The sequence below is a fragment of the Antedon mediterranea genome, chromosome 5 (assembly GCF_964355755.1).
Source record: "Antedon mediterranea chromosome 5, ecAntMedi1.1, whole genome shotgun sequence".
Classification (NCBI taxonomy): domain Eukaryota; kingdom Metazoa; phylum Echinodermata; class Crinoidea; order Comatulida; family Antedonidae; genus Antedon; species Antedon mediterranea.
The window spans coordinates 6,156,268-6,178,733 of NC_092674.1; the positions used below are offsets into that span (position 1 = coordinate 6,156,268).

At 32.8% G+C, this 22,466-nt stretch overlaps 2 protein-coding genes across 5 annotated transcripts; one reads left to right on the forward strand and one right to left on the reverse strand.

Moving 5' to 3' along the window:
- Positions 1 to 2,487: 2,487 nt before the first annotated feature.
- Positions 2,488 to 8,477, reverse strand: LOC140049188 (cyclin-G1-like). Of its 4 annotated transcripts, none has more exons than XM_072094013.1 (8): positions 8,338 to 8,477; positions 7,655 to 7,787; positions 6,990 to 7,127; positions 6,076 to 6,150; positions 5,457 to 5,723; positions 4,500 to 4,619; positions 3,777 to 4,006; positions 2,488 to 2,757 (listed from the first exon to the last, which is right to left on the reverse strand). In XM_072094013.1, the coding sequence occupies exons 2-8, from the start codon at positions 7,757 to 7,759 to the stop codon at positions 2,622 to 2,624; spliced, it is 1,071 nt and encodes a 356-aa protein (XP_071950114.1). In that variant the 5' UTR covers positions 7,760 to 7,787; positions 8,338 to 8,477; the 3' UTR covers positions 2,488 to 2,621. The 4 variants fall into 4 exon arrangements, with proteins under 4 accessions (XP_071950114.1, XP_071950112.1, XP_071950115.1 ...); XM_072094011.1 differs by having other exon boundaries at positions 7,655 to 7,791; positions 8,312 to 8,477; XM_072094014.1 differs by having other exon boundaries at positions 7,655 to 7,791; positions 8,425 to 8,473.
- Positions 8,478 to 8,834: 357 nt separating this feature from the next.
- Positions 8,835 to 21,818, forward strand: LOC140048850 (cyclin-I-like). Its single transcript, XM_072093652.1, has 7 exons — positions 8,835 to 9,015; positions 10,240 to 10,393; positions 12,395 to 12,529; positions 15,716 to 15,790; positions 17,480 to 17,620; positions 18,116 to 18,346; positions 19,576 to 21,818. Exons 2-7 carry the CDS (start codon positions 10,280 to 10,282, stop codon positions 19,861 to 19,863), a joined length of 984 nt encoding a protein of 327 aa, XP_071949753.1. The 5' UTR covers positions 8,835 to 9,015; positions 10,240 to 10,279; the 3' UTR covers positions 19,864 to 21,818.
- Positions 21,819 to 22,466: the final 648 nt, after the last annotated feature.

Genomic DNA, 22,466 nt, shown 5'->3' on the forward strand with positions numbered 1-22,466 from the left:
TTCCATTAACTATTCCAAATAATAAATAGCATTTAGTATTTATTATTAATACAGTCAACTCTCCCAAAACCAGAATTTTATTTTTTCACCAATAAGTCCCAAATATATTTTTACTATTAAAGACACATTCCGAATACCAGACCTTCTAGGTACCGTATTCACTAATCACATATTTTCCTTAACTATTAAGTATTTCACTTTAACTCAATAAATATTTAAGTATTTTCCTTAAATTGTATTCACTTAGATAGGAGATATTTTTAATATTAATGGTGTTTCCCTTAGCCTAAGTGTGATTGGTGAATACAGCCACTGACATATTTGGCCAGCCCAAAGGTGTCTGGTATTGGGAGAGTTAATGGTATAGACATTTCTGGCCAGCCCAAAGGTGCCTGGTATTGGGAAAGTTAACTGTATAGACATTTCTGGGCAGCCCAAAGGTGCCTGGTATTGGGAGAGTTAACTGTATTGGTTTTTTTTTTTTAACAATTTAAATCCTGCCTTGACTGATTTGTGACATACTTTTTTACTAAAGAGTGATAAAGTTATTTATTTCTTGATTTTAATGAAGTTGTAAATGTTATATTCCTAAAGAGCCTCAATATTTAAGATAAATAAACCAGGTTATTTGTATTTATTTAATGATGGTATAGTCATGTGTGTACCATTATGTTTGTTCTGAAATTAAAGGCAACATCAGGGTTAGAACCACATTACTAATTTATATTTTGTTGGCTGTATATCATTTAGAATTTATGTTCTGTGCCTGATATGTTTATATATATAAAAGTATCTCTTGGGAGATCCCGCTTAAAGAATAAAAGTACTGAAAAAGATGAGGGCAAATCAATTAGAGTTCTGGTGCACGTGCGTAAAATTAAGGGACTAGTGCTGTTTCGTTAAAGAGTCGCTATCCAATCGACCATGAAAGCACCAGTGGTCTAATGGTTTAGGACATCTGTATATCAAGCAGAAGGTTCCGAGTTCGAATCTCGGTCAGGGCAACTTTTTCTCATTCTCACAGATTTTCTCATCTTTATCGTTTCAGATTAATAATTATGTAGGTTCAATTAAATGGTGGTTAGTGCTTCTGATAGAATAACTTATCATAAAGCATGATTCCACTTGCATCTGGTGTCCAGAAAAATGTGAAGAGTACATGTAACTGCATCCATGCTGTGCAGTACATGTACTATAAAAAAACAAATAACTCATACAGCACAATTGAGTTTTTCTTAAGCTCTGTCTGCACTATCAAACTAGTTTGTGATGTGCCCAAATATGGTAGTGATATGATCTTCGTGTCCATATGTGGACACATCACATAAAGTTTGATAGTGTAGACCCGAGTTTCAGACACTGTAAGTGGGGTTGCTTGTTTGTCCAATCATAAATGCATAAAATGTAATCAATGTCTTTTCAATTTCAACAATATTTAATGAGGGTGGTCCATAATTTTAGGGACCCTCAGAACAATACAATTGAAAAAAACTATATGAATATAACAGTTGACAACAGTAAAAATTAAAACAAATAATTAGAATGTCAATAAATAAATAAATACAGTTAATACTTTTGTGTACATGAGGTATTATTCATACAAGATACAAGAAAAATTCATATAATTATAGAGGGCCCTATGCTTAATTTATGTACATTTTTTTTCTTTTAAATTATAGCTTTTCATAGCACACAGTTCAAAAGACTAAAGCAAATCGGATCATCTTTACAAGATGTAAGTATATGTGGGGTTTTAATTCTATACTACAGTACAACCAAAGCATTTTGGAATAATGGTATAAGAGGGTCTGTAGGATAGTTGTATAATGCAGTAAAGCCTCTCTATTTTAAATAATACAGCCAAAACCTGTTTAATCGAGGGACACCCCAATTAATAAGGGTAACAATTCGCTCAAACCAAGACAAATAAACAGAAAAAAACTCGCATTTAACTACAGTATAATTATTTATTATTTTTGCTAAAATATAACACTATACAAATACAAAACTATGCAAAAATACACGAGTAAGGTTATTCTGTTTATGTCACTAAATAAATAAGTACGTTTTGCTAAATAAAAACTTGTTAACTATCAAAATAAGGATTTCTCGTTTACTAATTTAAAAATACAAATTTACTATAAATTACATTATTAATGTTTAAAACTAAAAATTTAACATATATAAAAAGGTTACAAAAATATAACCACCCTTTTAAAATACAGTTAATTTATTTTTTCACACACAATTCACAATTGTAAAACTTTTAAACCTTAAAAAAAAATGATTTTAAAATGTTATAGACGTCACACACAATTCACAAGTACTGTTTTAAATTACCATATTAAAAATTAAAATTAGCAACAATTATTTATTACATGTAATATATTGTGATATATTTCTTAATTTGAAAATATTTTAAATAATCAGTTTCTGTTTTAATAGCATGTTAAACACTTTTACAAAATCTAACATTTTGGCAAAGTACTTAACCATTTCACATTAACTTTTGAATACATTTAGATAAGGCAAGAACAAATGATTTGAAATTCGATATTTTTGTATAAAAATCATTTTATATTTAACCTTTGATTTAAATTGTTTTTGTTAAACAGATTCAACTATAAGGACTGGCAGATTGTACGCACATTCCACGGGAACAAGAATGCGGAACGGTCTTCCGTAGGTGACGTGGAGTCGTCGATGAAGACGTCATCTGTGACCGGACTGGTACATTCAGAATTGTCATCAGAAGAACTATGAAAAACAATAAAATGTCATATCACTACCAAATTTGGGCATATCACTACCACATTTGGACACATCACATCACTCACACAGTATAGAAAAAAATGTTATGGTAGAAAACATCCCTTCTTTGGGAAATCTCTATACACTTTCCTGTGAAATAAATTAAGGGGGAAATATGTTTTAAACATTTTAGTTCCTGTGGGTTCTAATACATTCTATTACATGAACACTTCCCTGTAAAAATGAACAAGCCAATAGAGAGGTTTCGCAATCTTACGAATACGATAACGAAAACGGTCACGCACACATATTCGTTTTTCGTAAGCCAGTAAAAATCTGTTTCGCATGGCAACGAAATATTGAGGGCGCCGTACAAAACGTGACTGCGGTAAATTTGAGCGAAGCGCAGGTACGTGTTGCTTGGTGCTTGGCTGCCTAGGCCTAGCGTAACATCAAAGCAAGTGAGGACTTTAAAAACTGCTATTTATCAAATTTACCTGGCATTTTAGTAAATTACTTCAGTAAATTTCTTTCAATAAATCTATAATTATATTATAATCATGAATCATTCCTGATTCAAATGAAAAATGTGAAAAATAGATCAAAAACTATACTCGTTTTGTAATTACGAATATGACTGGTGATATTCGGCAACACGAATACGCTTTACGAATATGAAATGGGGATCAGCTCAAAAGTTTCACAAATGTGTGACGTATCCGTTTTCGTAAGGCTGCGAAACCTCCCTAATATATATTTTTTACACTATGGCCAATTCAGGGGACACCCCTATTGAGCTCTGTCTAAACTATCAAACTGTGATGCTGATGATGTCAAATCCATACCATACTTGGGATGTCACTACCATATTTGGGCAATTCACACTTTTTTTGTCAAACTAGTTTGATAGTGTAGACTGATAGTGTAGAGTCTATAAGAAAACTCAATTGTGCCGGGTCTCAAACATTGCTGGGTTTCAAAGGTGTCCCCTTAATAGGGGCTCTATTGTATGTATGAAATCTAACCTTTCTGCAGTGATTGACTCTCCATCAGACGTCCTTAAAAGTGGCGGTTCATTTTCAGGTATTGGCGGAAGATGACACGCTGTCATACAACTCATGCGTATCTGCTTTGCTGTTCGCATCGACACCGTCCATGACAGTTTACTGTGAGGGCGCTTGCATTCAGGTGATGCGTAGATGTCAAGAAAATCCCTCATTAAGGACTTACATTGTAGTAATTCACTATCGGACATCTGGTAAGGATGAAAAAAAAAAACACAATTGTTTTAAAGAAACAAAAATTACGAAGAGGTAGAAATATAAACTAGGGTACATCAGCATGATGTTAGGGGGCAGGGTGGATAATTTGCTTTCCATGACTAAAGCTCGGTTCCCACTAGTAGACGCAGCGCAAGCGACATTTTGAATAATCTATTACTTGCATTGCATCCTAGTGAGAATCAAGATTTAACAAGTTCTATAAATTACCTGCTTGTTGTTTTGGTACAGTAAACGGTAAATTATACGATAGATTAATCTGCGCATAGGCCTACTTGTATAGTATACACCATTCCATTTCATATTAAGCTCTGTCTACACTATCATACTTTATGTGATAACAAAATGTGGACATGATGATGTCATATCACTACCATATTTGGGAATATCCCCATCATATTTGGGCTCATCACACCAAACTACTGTAGTTTGATAGTGTAGACAGAGCCTTAGAGCCAGTTCACTTACACGTGTATGGAGTTGTAGAGCTAGTAGACACCTTGTCCATTCACGTTCAGCCGGGTTACAATGAACGCGAGCAAAATCTGCCAACTCGTATGTTAATAATGCTAAAGCTTTTACAGAAGACTGCAAGATAAAAAACAAATTCTAGTGTAATTGATCGCACATTCTTCATAAAAAGGAGATCTTAAAATTCAAAATATATATTCAAACATCAAGCTGGCAAAAAGAAGATGGCCAAACCATAGAGGGTGCTATACTTTTTTTTTTAATTCATCCAAAAACAGATGTTTTTGTAAAACCAAAACAAATTTCACACAACTCCCACCATTAACAGGAGACTTAGGAGGTCTGGTAATAAGCCGCCCGTCATACGTATATTAGACATTGGATTACTGATCGTGAGATCGTGGTTCGAATCAAATTTTCTCCGCATTGCTTGTATCTTTAGGCAAGATACTTCAATTTGCCTCTCTCCACCTAGGTGTACAAATGTGTACCTGGTAAGGTCAAGACACATTGCGATGATTACTAGCTGCATTATGGGAGTATGTTTTCAAATTATCTTTTGTTAATCATTTCGGAAATTCATTGCTTGTTTTACAAAAATATGTAACAATACATAATAAATAAAATTAGTAAAAATTTAACCAAAAAAAATGAACAGGGTAATAATGTGCTATGTAAGTTACCTTTGAGAATGATTATTCATGAAAAAGGGTGCTATAGAAATTATTATTAATTATTCCGAGAATCAGGCCTGGTCTTTTTAAAAATGTAGGTGTGCTACAAATTGCACTCCTCAATACATTCAGGGGTGCTGTAGGTGTGCCGTTTGTATTTTGGTGTGTAGAAGTTTACCAAATTTAAGTGTGTTGTAAATCACACTCCTCAAGGGCAGCTTAGGAGTGTGATCGCACTCGCTCACCTCAAAAGAAAAAAGCCTGATAAATGTTACATTACCTTATAATGAACAAATGCAAAATGGCACATGGATGCTTCTAATTTTCTCGTAATCCTGTCCAAAAACTCCTGCCACGTGTTTTTCTGTATATTCATTGCGTTGTTTGATTTACAAAATGAATGATAGATCTGCAGAAAGGTGTTTGAGTTGGTACCCTGAATGTCGAACTGAAGCTTTTCTAAAATAATACGTTCCATACGCGAGAGGTCGCTTAGAGATGCCCTGCATTGGCCGATGCGTAGTAAATGTTTTGCACACATATGATTCTAGAAATAAAAATTAGGTAAAGCTCTGTCTACGCTATTGAACTTGTTTGACAAAAAAAAGTGTGATGTGCCCAAATATGGTATTGTATGCCTAAATATGGTAGTGATATGCCCAAACATGGTAGTGATATGCCCAAACATGGTAGTGATATGACATCATGTCCATATATGGACACATCACATTTTTTGTCACATAAAGTTTGATAGTGTAGACAGAGCTTAAGAGAAGTTTAATAGATTTATTTAGTTTACAATTTGCCAAAACTGTACACTTCAATATCATTCTAGTACCCTATATAGAATGATCTGTTATAATTAAATATAGTACAGCCTTTTTTCAGTGTGAACATACCTTTGGTTCTTCTATTGTCTTGACTGCCATGTAAAAACAACATGTACTCACACACATGATATGATGAGCTCGGGCCTAAACAAATGAACAAAAATATTCAAAAACAACATTTACAAACACATAAGATATGATGTGATGAGCTTGCGCAAAAAAAAAATGTCTAGGGGTAAGATTTTCATCAACTTTCATTAAACATTACATTTTTTCTATAGCGCCCTCTATTATTTTTAATTTGTTTAAATTCGGTTTACACTTGATGCTTTGCTGATGCAATTGTCAGAAAAGTTATGCAGTAAACAAAATTAAGGGCTATAGAGCCTTGTTATAACCTCCAATACTTTGTAAAATGAAGGAAATATTTTTTTCTCTAGGTTTGATTGAAGGAAGTAAATGTATAATATAATTTATGCATACATGAATGGTTTTATAAAGTATGCAGGAAATGAGACGGAAATTGTTTATTTGCGAACAAATAACATTTTCTACTACAAACATTTATAGAAATACTTTTAAAAAAAGCTGCATTATGCAAAATGAAATGTAACTATTTTTGTTATAAGTAGAACCACCTTGGGACATCTCTATGAGGTGAGACGGAAGATTAATGTGCTTTGCCACCAGCGTATTAAAGGGACACTTGTTGGGTCCCGAAGGTGAAGGTACTCAGTAGCATAGCACAAAGGCCCCTGGTTTAGGAATGCTGGAGCCCTCTGGCGTTTTTAGGCCTTTTCGCATATTTGAATGCCTCTGGGCACTGCTCAGGGGCCCCCATAAGCCCCGGGGCCTCTGGGTTTAGCCAGTGAGCGCTCATAGCAATTACGCCACTGAAGGTGCCCCATAACAAGAGTTCTATTCTACCGAAAAGGGAATTATTTTAATAATTTTTAAATTCTTTCAGTGCTATGGATGCTTACTTTAACAATTGATAAAAATCTTCCCATAATGTTCACCGCCTGGAAGAATGTTTCAGGAGAGAGTTTGTAGAAACGGTTTAAGCAACGAAGTCTGTCAACCACTTTGATGTACAAGTCTATTGTCAAGTCACCAGATTTCTAGAAAAGTAGATACAGTAATAATAATATAAATGTTAATATATTTTTTCTGCACCTTCAGACAGTTATATTCAATTACCACGCGGTAGCTTATTATATAGCTCTTCGGCTGAAAAAATTAGGTTATTTGGAAACGCGGACTGGACATGCACACACACACCCAAAAGCACATCTGGGAAAAGACAATCTACATAAACATATGTTGAAAAATATTAAGATGCATGTAGACAGTAGATCGTCAGATGAGCGGCATTTTTTTGCTGTGTTAAGGGCCTTTCACACCTGTTCCGGCGAATCGAACGCCAATGTTTCGTTTTCACAACGCTCCACGCGGCCAAGCACCAATCGATATGCGCGTAGCCGCGTAAAAACGAAACATTGACGTTCGATTGGATTTGCCGTCGCCGGACCGGAACCATGCCGGAGCAGGTGTGAAAGGCCCTTTAGGATGGAAAATAGAAGATTAATAAAAGTAGCCCCACATCATGCGACCCCACATTTAAATAAAATGAATGAAGTTAAAATACCTTGTTTGAAAATTGTAAATAACCTATGTGTGGGCTATATTTTTCTTCAGATTTTAGAGCTGAATGAAGGTCATTTAATAGTTGATCTATGTAGGTGGCTGCCATTTTCTTGCTTCAGTGTTTATCCAGCAAACTATCTGTAAAATACAGTAAAAACAGTGTTTGATATCAAAGAATTATTTTTAGATTTCTAGCAAACACTGATTTAAACAATTTGTTTAGGAGCGCACATTTAGCAGAACAAATAAGCCTATAGAGGCCTAGGCCTATATGATGGTTGGTTTTCTACTGTAAAGAAATGTGTATACAAAACATGCATTTGCATAATTAATTGAACCAATTAAAGGTCCAACCCCCAGCAAGTAATTAAATGTATACCAGAATAATACTATTACTAGGCCTAGGTCTATACTATAGTAACACTAACAGATAGCCTAGTCTAACCCAATTGGAGGTAATATACCTCCATCTAGGCCTATACTATGACTATGGATATGATGATGACCTGACCAGAGCTAATGAAATCAATAAAGAGGCCTAATAACAACTAGGCCTAGGCCTAGGCCCGGTAGGCTACTAACTAGCCTAGCTAGGCCTCTAGCTAGGCCTACTAGTGTTCCTGCATACTTGGTCATTATTTATTGCAATTCAACTAACCAAAATACTACTTTATTTAGCTACACCTATATAATAGAAGGAAGCAATTTGTAGCTAGGCCTAGGCCTGCAGCTATCGTGAGAGCGGGAAGAATGTCTACAAACAATGTTCACTTCGTCGACGGTGTCGATCAGCTGCACGCAGTAGTGTGTTGTTTACTGCTGGACCAACTTCCCTCTTTAAAACAACAAAGAATTTGAACTGCGCGCCTTTTCTGGATCGTTGGCAGAAAACCAATGAAGCGAATCTCTTTTGCATAATTTTGCCAAATGCCAAATAACACAAACAGACGCATTTTAGATTTAACCGCTTAGTGTCAACATGAATTTATGCGTACAAATGTTTATATAAATCTTACAGATATTGAATATCACATTGAAATTAACTGAATTGTAGGATGTAAAAATTACACTTTGTCAAATTATTTTGACTTTAGTCTGGAACTATTTTTTTGCGGTTTGATACAAATAAGGAAGGTAATCGGTGACTATTGGACCAAACAAAAACGTCACTCGTCAGCTGCTGTAATTACTTCGCAATCCTTCGGAGGCTAAACATCAAATTTTTTTTCAATAGAAATTTTTCATTTTTTTCTGTTAAATAAGATGTACAAAATGTGTTAGAAGATACTGGTATTATTTGTGAAGCTTAGTGCTCACACTAACCTAACAAACCAATGGTTTTGTTTCTTTTGTGAGTGAGAGGTAAGCAATTTCTTTTCTGCTGTTCAGGGTTGGGTTTGACAGCTGATCTCGACAACAACCGAAATGGGGTCAACCGTTTTGTTTGATAAACAAGAGGCCTAGCTAGCTAGGCGTATCTAGGGCGTAGGCTATATTTTTCACTTTGTCTTGTGTTAAAATTGCGCAAAATGTTCAGTTTATTATGAAGCTTATGTCCTACTACTACTAACTGCACAGGCCTATTTTTTTCATTCGTACAGGAAACAAACAATTTTGATGATTTAAAAATGATTTGATCCTATCTAGCCTATGACTCGGAGGCCTATTAGGCCTATTTGTACTGACTGTGTACAACAGCTTAATATTATAAATGTATATTCCCCAATTTGAAATTCACAACAATATATTTGTATTATTTCAAATTTACAAAATGGGGATGAATATTTTGGTTACATTAATTATTATTTGTCAGTGTTCTATTCTACTCTTTATTTTAATGAATTATTTTAAACCACCTGTAACTTTTACATTATATTTATAATTTATACACCTACCTTTGGAAACATAATTATTAATAATTAATATTTTCTCATAGTGCTTATGTAAGCCGTTTTGCTTAATAATATTGTTTTCAGTTTCTTGCCTGTACTTGTTGATGTCATGTCCTCAATTGTTTGTTAAGCAAACAACATCCCTTTGGCCCCCAATATAACTGATGCAATGGAAATGAAAGAATAGATTGGCAATATTTAGGTCAAACAAAAATTCCCTATGACTGAGTCAACTTTAATTTCACCAGAGTATTTATAGCATAATTCTAGAATAAAAATGTCTATTCTTGAATGTTCTTTGGTTTGTAGGTGTGGTATAATTATTTATAGTGGTTAAAAATGGTGGTTTAAAATATTCATTGTGATTAACCTTGCTATCTTTGTATGCATTGTTGTAAGCCTATTAATTATTATTTTTTGGGAAAGTTTGTGGTTCATAAAAAGAACACTTCTTTAGACCCTGAGATGTTTTTGTACAGGGCTTAATAGTAATTACACAAACAGGGAAATTAGAATGAATTTACAGTAGTTTTCTAAAAATATTTTAGTATAAAATATACCAAATTTAGTTTTTATTGCAAATAACAATGTATATTTCCATATTTGTATCACCATTTTTAAAGTGATATTTTCAAAATTACCGTCCATGGTGAAAACATTATTACAACAATAATTTGATTTTTTTTTCTTTAAGGTCCTTTGTGTAGTTGTGTGTGGTGGTGGTTATCAACAAAATGAGGATGCGCAAGGTTTTTGATGTGAGGAGGTTACAAGGCATGTTGGAGAAAGAGATGGAGAGAGAAGAGAAACTTTGGGTACCATGCCTTACCAACCTTGATGATTCTGATGTAAGTTTAAACATAATGTCAAAAATGGTTTTAAGAGGATCATCTTCTACCCTTTAAAAAATAGGGGATCATCTTCTACCCTTTAAAAAATAGTGGATCATCTTCTACCCCTTAAAAAATAGTGGATCATCTTCTACCCCTTAAAAAATTGGGGGTCATCTCCTACCCACGACAAAATAGGGGATCATCTCCTACCCTTAAAAGTAAGGGGAACTCCTTTAATTTTTAGGATATTCTTATTTTTATCCGAGAACTCGAGGCAGTGCACTTATTATTTTATTTAAATTGTGATGTATTAAAGTCAAGTTAGCTTCTTTCTTTTGGGCATGTTATTGCTATAAATTGATTATTATTATTTCATGGATGATTGTTCATCTAATTGTCTCGTTAGACAATAACAATTATCTTACACATGATTGCATCATATTATAAGTAATTCGATTTCACTAGTTGATTTGCTTCTGATTGTAAATCTTGAAATATTTTTACCACCTTTTTCTTGAAAATCAAAATTACTATTTACGCACCACAAACTAATTGTACTGTACCATATTATGGTGAGGTTGGTAAATAATCCCACCCCAATAATTTTCTAAATTTTGTATCTAGGCTTACTCTTACTATGCTCCGTCACATACAGTTAGTTTTTTCTGGTATAATATTAATTTGAAATTTGCTATACTATATTTAGAAATTATATTGTTTGTGTAAATTCTATGAAGTTGATTTTTTTATAATTATGCAAATGTTTTTCTATGTAACTTTGTAAGAATGATGAAATTGTGATTTTGTTAGTTTTCTGGTTGAACTGTTTCAATATCCACAAGAATTTATGTTTTTGAATAAAATGAATAGAATTATAACAATACAACACACAGTAGTAACTGTGGCTGGGTTTCGTTTCTGTTATTTTCATATTATTATTATTTTCTTTGTGTGCAGCCAAGCCAGCCAATGAGTGGCAGGTGGTTGTCACATGACCGCTGTAGCTTGAATACTGGATTATTATATACTTCCCCAAACAATGCTTTTAGTATCAATCTACGTCACATGCATCTTGACTTTTTATCTCTTATCTGATTAAATATGAATGGTCTACTCTTTATGTCATAAAATATTTAAAATATTATAGAGTCAGAGTATTAATAAATGAAATTACTGTTCATGAAATTGATACCAGATTATAAAACATGTTTTTTCTGCATTAATAATTTAATAAAAAAAAAAAAAATTTTAAACCAACTAATTTTTTAATGTACAGCAAATTATTTCTGCCAATGTAGAATACTTGGTATATGTACAGTACTGGTAAAGTTCTGTCTACACTATTAAACTAGTTTGACAAAAAAAGTGTGATGTGCCCAAATATGATAGTGATATGACATCATGTCCATATATGGGCACATCACAATTTTTTTCACATTAAGTTTGATAGTGTAGACAGAGCTTAATACAAAGAATAGTCTGTTTACATGGCCTTCCACAAAAACAACAATGAAAGTGTATAAAATTCTCTGTAACCACACTCTGTATTGCCTTATTAGTGTTGTAGTATACCACAGTCTAGTCAGGACTTGACAAACCTTCCCAAAGGCTAATTTCAGTTTTTTCCACCTTAACCTCACATGACCTAGTAATTAAATGTTACAGTACAATCATTAACAGTGTTAATTGTGTATTGTTGAATTTTGTAAAATCACCTAAATTAAATGTCGTGTATTGTACGTACTGTTAGACTTCCCCGCAAGTCTGTATTATTTGTAGTTTGATTTTTGTCTGAAAATTGTGAGCTGAAGTACAGTATTATACGTATGAAATGCCATATGTGTCAAAATATTTCTCTTTATTAATTACAGTCTAGTACCTAGATTTACGTACTGTATTATAATTTTTTTTTTTTCACAAAATTCAGCAATAAAATTATGCTTTAAAAAATGTGGATAGCTACATACAGCAATTAATTTAAACTATACTTCTTTTTATATTTTATTTATTTGATAGGATAAGTACATTACTATGGATGATCGTGATTATGCTGTGATGTGGTTATATGAAAAGAATGCCGTGTTTGAGTTTTACCCGGAGACTCTCGTACACAGTATCAATTACTTGGATCGCTTCCTCAGTGTTATGAAGGTGAGTTTTTAGTGGTTTCAAATTCATAATGTATGCAGGGCTCGAAATTCACGCTAGCAAACTAGCATTTTGCTAGTAGATTCTTGATAATTGCTAGTTGAAAATTTCATAACTAGCAAATGTTTGCTAGTGTAATTTTTGAAAAAATACGTACTTTTTAGCTTAGCCACGCTAGCCGCCAATCGCTATGTCGACAACGGCTAATAGGAACCAATTTGGTGAAAACAATTGTTTCATTTACACGCCGCCAATTTACGTCAAGGAAACGCGAATAGCACCGTGAATCATGTGGTAGCATAGTTGTTAACGATGTGCATTATATTAACAGCAAGCTTTTCCCCAACACAAAAGCATGTTCATTTAGTACGTCGCTAAGGATTACATCATCAGTCACCTGATTACAGAATACGCGATTATCAATTTAGGGATTTAACGAAATAAATATTTTGCCTACACAGTGGTCGAAGCGCGTATTTAATAGATTCGTAAATAGTAAACACCCCCCCTCCCACTTAATGGACTCTTCCAATTTTGGAGAAGAACGTCTCCTCGGCACACCACGAGGTCCTGTTGTTTGTGCGATGGATTTTCTTACGCCTATATTGTTTACCTGTGGAATTAAATTACACACACTTTCGCATCACAACTTTAATTACTGATTTTACATAGCAATGAGCAAAGGATTCATCAAAGAAAAATACGTTGAATAAAAATTCACTTAAGAAATGCCGTAAGCTGTTTTCAAACTATTGATCAGCCCACTATTTATTCCAACATCATTCATGCCTCTCGTGCGATAGGGAATTTCCTGGATAGAGACGAGTCGAGCGCGAGAGACGGCGGAGTGAGGCGGGCGTAGCTTGGGACGGATTAGTTAGGGCCTGCCTACCAATTTCGCTCGGTGGCAATTAAATTTAATGTTTTAATTACGTCTGGATATAAACAATATAAAACTCAGTTTTGTCATCGGCAATAATATTTTATACATAGGCCTAGTCAATTTTGTTCCGCTTCAAATTTTAAAAGTTTCGACCTAAAAAAAAGTGGGCCGAAACGTCTCGGGACGAATCGTCCATAGGCCGAAACGCCCTTGATTTGGCTAGCATGAAAGCATGTCTTGATCTTTTTTTAATTTGGCTAAAAAGGGTACTACTACTACTACAGCTTTGCCTAGCTAGCTAAGCCTACACCTAAAAGCTAGGTCTAGGTCTACACCTAAATAAATTCAGATTTGTGTAGAATTTAACTATTTTACCGAAAAAAAATTGTGATTGCTAGTTATGCTGCTGATTTTGCTAGTTAATTTTTTTACAACTAGCAAAGTTTGCTAGTCGAAAAAAAAGTAAATTTCGAGCCCTGGTATGATACAAATTTTGCAATATCTTCAGTTTATCAGTGGATATTTTCTACTCTCACAATTATTGGGTTTAATCCCATATCCCATGTTTTGCCTTTAGAGCCATGTTTCTCAACAGGGTATTGCTAAACTGCTTAAACCTCGCGCCAACCTCGCACAAACCCTCAAGACCCTGCTCAAACCTCCTACAAACCAATTTTGATTAGATCTCAACTAGAACTATGAACAGAGACAATTTATGAAGAAAAAATAAAATTTCTGTAAGTTTGTCTGTTTCTAGGTGAAAAACTTCAATTTTTGGGAAAATTACAAATTTCACTAATCATGAATAATATAAACGAAAACCACTTTAAAAAAAGGTGCTCTTCTTTTACACGCCACCTATGGTATACGTGCAACCCACAATGATTAATCCACCATTATCATGTTCTTTATGTTAGTACTAATTGAGACGTGTTTACCTGCCTGTCATAGCCAGGTATACTCTATTTACATTGTCAAGTGATCCACTTCAGTCACAATGACTTCAAATTTATTGACAATTTTAGATTTTAATATTAACAGATTGGAATAATTGAAGTATTAACTTATTATCTAAAAGTGGAATTTTGACATTTGTTTTTAAAAGTCAAAGCGATAATTAATATTGAATGTAAGCTCCAATAATTGTCTTTGTCATATTCAGCATATGTCATTTTAAATACTTTATTGTCTAGAATTTACTAAATATTAATTTCATAACATATACAGTACACTTATTAATACTGTATTTGTTTTACATTTATAAAGAATACTTAAAGATGTACTGTATTGTATTGTCCCCCAAAAACACGAAAAATGAAGATTAATTTTTTTAAATACTTTAAATAGGCCATTTCAGAATTTTTATATAGTTAAACACTTCGGTAGAAAAAATAATTTCAGTGGGACAGTATATTTATAAAAAAAACTAGCCCTCTTGAAATATAAATTGAAACAAATGAATAAAAAATATACCATTGCTCTATCGATGTTCATTTTAATTTAACACAGTGCCTACGTTTATTCAATGTTATATTAGTGTATTTATGTTGGCTACCCTCGATCACAGAATATCTAAATCAGAGGAATACACTACAGGCAAATAAGCATTCTTTACCTGTGGTGAAATGACAGGGATCCAATTAGCTACAATTGGGCCTGCCTTGTAAATGGTTTCATAATGTATGCACCTTTAAAAAAATATGCTGAGATTGTAATGTAAATGGACAGCATGTGTCACTATGTTGAAGGCTACAATTTATGATTTAAAGAGTAATCTTCTTATGTGATAGATGTCATATACTGTAGTAAAGATGGGAAAATGTTCTTAGTTCTGTATTCAAAATAGTGAAATGTTTGCAATTAAAATACCCTATTAAAAATATTGTTTTTATACTGTAAAGCCCAAAATGTTGCGATTTTACAATTCCACTATTTCGCGACCTAAAAATATTGTTTTATATTGACAACATTAAACAATATAATGAATAGCGTTGTTAGATTAAAAAAAAAAAAGAAGTATATTATAAAAATTTAATGAAATATATATACTAATTTATTGTTATTTGCATTGAAAATAAATGCTCATTCATAATATATTCATGTAAAGAACAGGAAAAGGCCTACTTTTAAAAATGCCTACCGTATTCTTGGGTTTAGTTTTGCTTTCATTTAGAAGAAGGCAACAAAAGAAAAAATATTTAATCGAGTAGGAAATATTAGTAGGATTTATAACATAATTGATACAATACCGTAATAATAATATTCTCAGTATTCTAAATACTGAGTTTTAATGTGTTTCTTTTTAGGTTCACCCAAAATATATGATGTGTATAACGGTTGCCTGCTTGTACCTGGGTAGTAAAATGGTGGAGGAAGATGAGGTAAACATTTTTTTTTTATTGCTTTGCTCTGTCTACACTATCAAACTTTTTATGTGACAGAAAAATGTGATGTGCCCATATATCAACATGATGATGTCATATCACTACTATATTTGGGCATATCCCTATAATTTGCTCACTTCACACTTTTTTTGTAAAAAAAAAAAATAGTGTAGACAGAGCTTTACAAATTGGTGTCATCAAAGTTTTATTGACGTTTTATTAAAATTTAAAAAAAACTCTTATTTTCATCCAGTCTATTTTAAACCATAAGTATTTTGTAAATAATGAGTCAGATTTTTATTTATCTGATAAAATGTAAATAAAAGTTAGTGATTAGGTAGTTAACCAAATATGTTAAAACGATAACAAAACAGAATAGTTCATTGTTGTAAAGATGTTGTCTGTTCAAAATCATGTAAGCGTATAGGTTTTTGTTTTCTTCCTGGTATGACGTATTTGATTGAATCCTGTTGTGGTTTTTTACGGAAAACATAAATAGGTGTGTATTGTGTCCGTAGGATTTCCTACCCACTGCTTCAACCCTAGACCAATAATACACAAGTAATACATCAGATCTTATCTACTGTACAGCACACAACACTAATCCTATGAGTGTTCATATTTGCCCGGTAAACAATAAAATATTATTTCTGTGAGATAGTGCCTGAAGGTCGTGTCTCTTGTGAAAAATAATCTAAATATGGAATATTCTGGAGATAAAGGGGGTTGGGGAGGGGGAAGAAAGCTAAATTTCGCATTTCCAACGTAATTTGAGCAATGATAGAACAACTTAAGTTTTTTATCCTAGTGGGATATCAGCTTAAAAGTATATCTTAACCAATAACCCAAACCCATGGATGTGTTCTGTTATCAGTAATAACCCTACTTTTCAACTAGAATATTCTCTAATGCATGCAATGATTGCATTACAGGATGTATAAACCAATTTAATTAATTAGTCTTGGTTACTTCATTTAATTAATAAGGTTCACTGTCCTTGAAAATGATACAGTATCTACTGTATTATCACTTAGTATTAGGTTTTACAATCTTGTTTTTATCTAAAATCTGCATAGTTAAATTCTGAGTTAATTCTTTCCATGTCAGTGATATTTTAACAAAGACTACTGTACAGTATCTTATACTACAGCACTATTCTTCATATCATCATAAACGCCGAACATCTTGCGACACACATAGCACTCTTAACAAGAGCGATTACTGCCCAGAGTGTGCATAGACTTTTAATTTTCCGATCGTATGTTAACATACATACCTATAATTCGTCAAAGTGACGAATTAAATTCTAGTTTAATTATATTACTGTACATTACATTATTGTGTATGTAACTGACATTACATTGAATTTCTGTGTTTTTCTTACTCTTCCATACTATTGTCTTACTTACATTCCATGAATTACTGTACTTGGGAAGTTATTAGCATTCTGTTTTTCCAATTATGCTTCCTTATTCTTTGTTTTTATTCCAATATACAATCTTCCCTGTTTGCAATCCACTTGGCTTGCTACTTATACTATAGATACCAGTAATTGTAAAATTACAGATTTCATATTGAAGCTTCATGCATGGTAAACCAAAAAATCATTATTACAGTACTTCCTCATATTTTTGGAAAAACACCACAGAAAAATTATTTATGGTTGTTTTATTTTGTCTATTTTAGGATGTACCCTTGACTGGTGACCTAATACGCGTCAGTAAATGCGGTTGTTCTGTATCAGAAGTCCTACGAATGGAACGCACAATTCTAGACAAACTCAACTGGGATATGCACGTTCCGACATCCCTTGGATTCCTTCAAATTGTAAGTGCGTTTTCTTCGGGTGACATTAAAATATTTAATCTCAGTGAAATGTCATGTGCATATACAGTACTATATAATCCCTTATTTTAACCCAAAATATGGAGATATGCATGGACATACAGTCCTATATAGTCTATTCCAAGAATAAAGAACCAAATTAATTTCACCAAACACTAAAGTAGAATACAATGAATTTTTATTATGAGCCTTTGGTTTGAATGTTATAAACTTTAATGTAAGATTTCATAATAAACTTGCTTTATGCGAAGGTCTTGGTTAAATTGGATGGCATGGATTTCCATATTAAACAACAAATTGGTTTGGAAGATGTGCTTATATATCATGCAAAATGATTTCTGGAGGGGCTTTTATTCTTGTACGAGTTTTTATCATCATGACTAAAAATTCACAAAAAAAGAAATGTCAAAATTCACCAAAAAAGAAATGTCAAAATTATTTATAATTAAAATAATTATTTTAATTTTGTTTTTACAGTTGCATGCTCAGCTTATTGAACACCATCCACAGCTACTCAATGGTTTAGGTCACATGACCGCCTCTCGTCACCTCTCCATCTTGACCACGCGTCTGATCATTAGTCTGGGCAACGGAGTACTGTCCCAGTACAGTGGATCAAACATTGCGGTCAGTCTGCTAAGCCTGGAGCTTGAAAGGCTCACACCAGCCTGGCTGTCAATCATAATTATGTTGCAAGACACAGTCAAGGTAGACACACTTCCTAGTTCAGGCTTAAGCTCTGTCTACACTATCAGCTAACTAGTTTGATTAAAAAAAGTGTGATGTGCCCAAATATGGTAGTGATATGCCCAAATATGTTAGTGATATGACATCATCATGTCCATATATGGGCACATCACATTTTTTTGTCGCATAGTTTTATAGTGTAGACAGAACTTAAGGCTTATTTTAGTGACATTTAGTTAGTACCTACTATCACCTAATCATGTCTTTTCGGATAAGGACTATAAACCTAGTACATCTTTCGAGACGTTGGGCGTTATCCCGGTGTACTAGTACACACACAGTCACTGTCACTCACATCCACTGATAATAACTGGGCCCTCTGGTCGACCAGTCTTTTACTAAAGAAGTTACCCAGTTTAAATAAATAAAGAATAAACAACTTTTGAAAACCCCATAATAGGGGAAACTTTCCTGTGAAACAAACAAGGGTTTTAGCACAGCCAATCCATAATCAGAATTTCCTAAAGGTGTCCCCTTAATAGAGGCAAAGGTGTCCCCTTAATAGAGGCTCTACAGTAGTGTATTTGACTATTCCCTTGTGGGACCCATCTCTGATTAAATTACTCATGTTTTTATGTCAGGGCCACTAACTAAAAGTTGAATTGGTACTGGGTGACAAAGCTTATTTAATATAAAATGAGCTTAAATAGAGTTAAAAGTCCTAAGCTGGATAAACATTGTCTCTTTTTGTTACACAAATTGAATAGAATTACCATTTCAAACAGTGATATAGACCTGCATTAATTAATCCTTCTAATTTTGTCAAGGATACATGGAGGTCCCATTTATTTTTATTTAATAAAAGACAACCAATATTTTATACAAATTATGTAAAACACCACAAAGGCTAACTTTCTATATTATTCTACAAATTGTCTAACCTTGGCAGTATCAAATTTAAATTTACATAATATTGTAATAATGCACATTTTCGTGACGATGCATCATTGTGTACAATGGCAGCCTGTTGGTCTTATGAGTAACAGTTTAAATTGTATGTCTGTTGGTATTAGACCAGTCACTTCATATCACCAAATATATCGTTAGGTTATCTAGGTATGACGTTATCATGGGATAATAAGGCTACCATAAAACACAATATTGTATCCCTGTGTAGGAGTGTCAATTGGTTGCTATTGTTTCAATGAGTTTAAGTAAAACAGAGGTTTTGTTGTTTTTTTTTGTTACAGGTGGAGAGCCAAGACCTAATCCATTGTCGTGAGGTGATAAGCCACACCCTTATGGGCTACCCAACCACCAATGCAGTGTACTACTGCATAAACCCACCATCTGTCATTGATAAACCTGCTCAACAAGACCTCAAACAGGCCAGCATCGACCTTGACGAGGTCTTCGACAGCATTAAGTTATTATATGAAGGTGGATGGGAACGAAATCGACCAGACACCTTAGAACAGCAATGCAAAGGCTCTAACATGTCGCCATGCCCACCACTCCAGACAGTTAGGCCTGTTTAGATAACTTTACAGTACCATGAAAAAAATTGTATAATATTTATATGATAAAAACGTATTGTATAGTTCAGTATTTATTATTAGTTTATAGTGTAAAAAAAAGACAAAAAAGATGTATTATGGAAGATCCTTGTATAGTTCTTGTATAAAAAAAATGTGTATGATTATTTGGGATGATGTACATAGACAAAATATAATGTATAGACTGTTACATATACTTTATGCATGATCTTTAGTTTCTCTGCATAGTTTTAATAAATGTATCATAAACTAATAATAATATAATCCTTTATCTAGTTAAAACCTGAACAATTATTTTAGTGATTATATGTTGCATATTCTATACGCATTATGTTGTGAGTTTGGATGATATGCTACTGCAGTGTTGTCAAATCATAGACTTATATTATATATCTCTATGTTCAAATGTATTTAAAGTTTACTACTCTATTTTAAGTTTTCACCTATTTAAACATTTTATTATAATCATGAGTTCAAGGTAATCGATAGATTTTTCTCTACGATTGCTCTAATTGGTTCATTTAACCCTTTCACTGCGGATACCCGGTACTACCGGGTATAAACAAACGTCGTTGAAATACGTATACCCGGTAATACCAGGTATCGGCAAAACAATTATTTAATCGTATTTGCCTATAATATATGGCACCCTTTATATTCTTTCGATGAACTTGAATCATTTTGGAAGTCATTAAAAAAATTTCCCAGCAAAAAAAACGTCCCTCTATAGTTGTATTATCGTCTTGAAAATAATGCGCCCTCTATAGTTAATTATATATAGTATAGTATCATATAATAGTATTTCTATCTTGGAAAGTTGTTTTGAGTAGCGTAATAGCGGCCAATTTGAAAGTAACACAAATTTACCAGCCCCAATAGGGCAACATCGTGTTTATCACAACACACACAAAAATTCTGAAACACTAATAGTTAGTTTTTGTACTATAGTGAATTATTGGAAACTGTCATTATTTTCTTGATTTCGCCCCAAAACTTTTATTTGTGCATAATTTTTATAAAACAATAAAAATAATTTAATTTTTTTTAAATATTTTTATTTGTTATACGTATCTTCATCAATATCCAGTTGGAAAAACGTATTCCATAAGAATTTCTTATAGAAAATATAGTTTTTATCATTGAATAGATAAAAAACTTGAAATCCAAAATACCTGTAATGACGTCATCAATATGCAAATTACTTTTTTTTTATACCTAACTGTAAACTAACCCTTTGCCCATCACACACCACAAAAATAATTACACAATTATCTCAATTAGTATTTTTTTGCAATTTATTAAAATATATGTTTTTCTTAAATATATATTACGCACAGAGGTGGGAATAATGCGCCGCAGTGAAAGGGTTAATCAATCGTTTGCAAATGAAGAAATTCTATTGGATAGATTCTTGTTCTAACTATCGATGCTGTTTATTTATCATAACCAAAACAATACTTTTTTTGTAAGATAGATATCATACCTTTTATGTATGTATATAATTTTTATTAAAAATAATATATATCATCTCTAATTTAAGATCAGGGACAGAGTATTTAAAGGCGTAGATTATACTTTGAGATGGTCTTTTATTGGAGGTATGGTGGGCTTATTACAACATGTTTGTTTTCGCAACCTACCTATTAATGTTGGTCGTTTTTATTGTTTCATTTAATGATAGTTAAATCGTAAAATTTATTTTATACCTCAAAAACATGTTGTCATTGTCATGCAAGTTTTTAAATTTTTTTAACACCAAGCAATAAATGTCGCCTGTGCATTCCTATTTGTTTACATTACCAATGTTATAATAGTAGTAGTATAGTATCTCTATGCATACATCTGCACAGTAAGCTTTCCAGAACCGGCACCCTTGGACTGGTCCAAAACTTCTGCTTTTCAAATGCATTTTAAATAGCATGATAACGTTCGAAAAACCTTTGTGTGTTTTGGGAAAGTTGACTGTAGATAAAATACATAAAGAAAAATATTGTTTTTATTAAAATTGAAGTCGTGTGTTCATGCTGCAGCATTATGTTATGTGATTTGAATGTTTCTTTTTTTGACGAAGTAAGCATATTTAATATAATTATTAAGTCTTTGTTTTGTCAATCTACTAAAGATTACCAATTTCTCTCGGTAATGAAATATTACTTACCAATTATTATTGTTTTGTGATCTGTAATATTCAGTTAAAACTGCTATTTAGGCCCTTAGTAGGCCAAATGTCACTTGCCCTTTCACACTAAATTATTATCACCTTATATTATGCACTAAATAATATAATAACTGTATATTAATATGCATTTCCAAAGCTCACATCATCACATATGATTGTCAGTATTACTAATTTATGTAACAGATTATAGTTTTATATTGATCATTTTTGTAGATCCGTTTATTATTTTGTAATGATTTGTCAGTCTTGTTTTTTTTGTAATGGTATGCACACAATTCCTCCATAGCACAATTGATCTAAAAGGCATATTCTTTTAAACAAAATCATTGTTTTTATTTCTGAAATGTCAATACTGGTTTGTCTTTCTATGTTTTTGCTGCACCTAGTAATGCTGGTATCGCAGGTG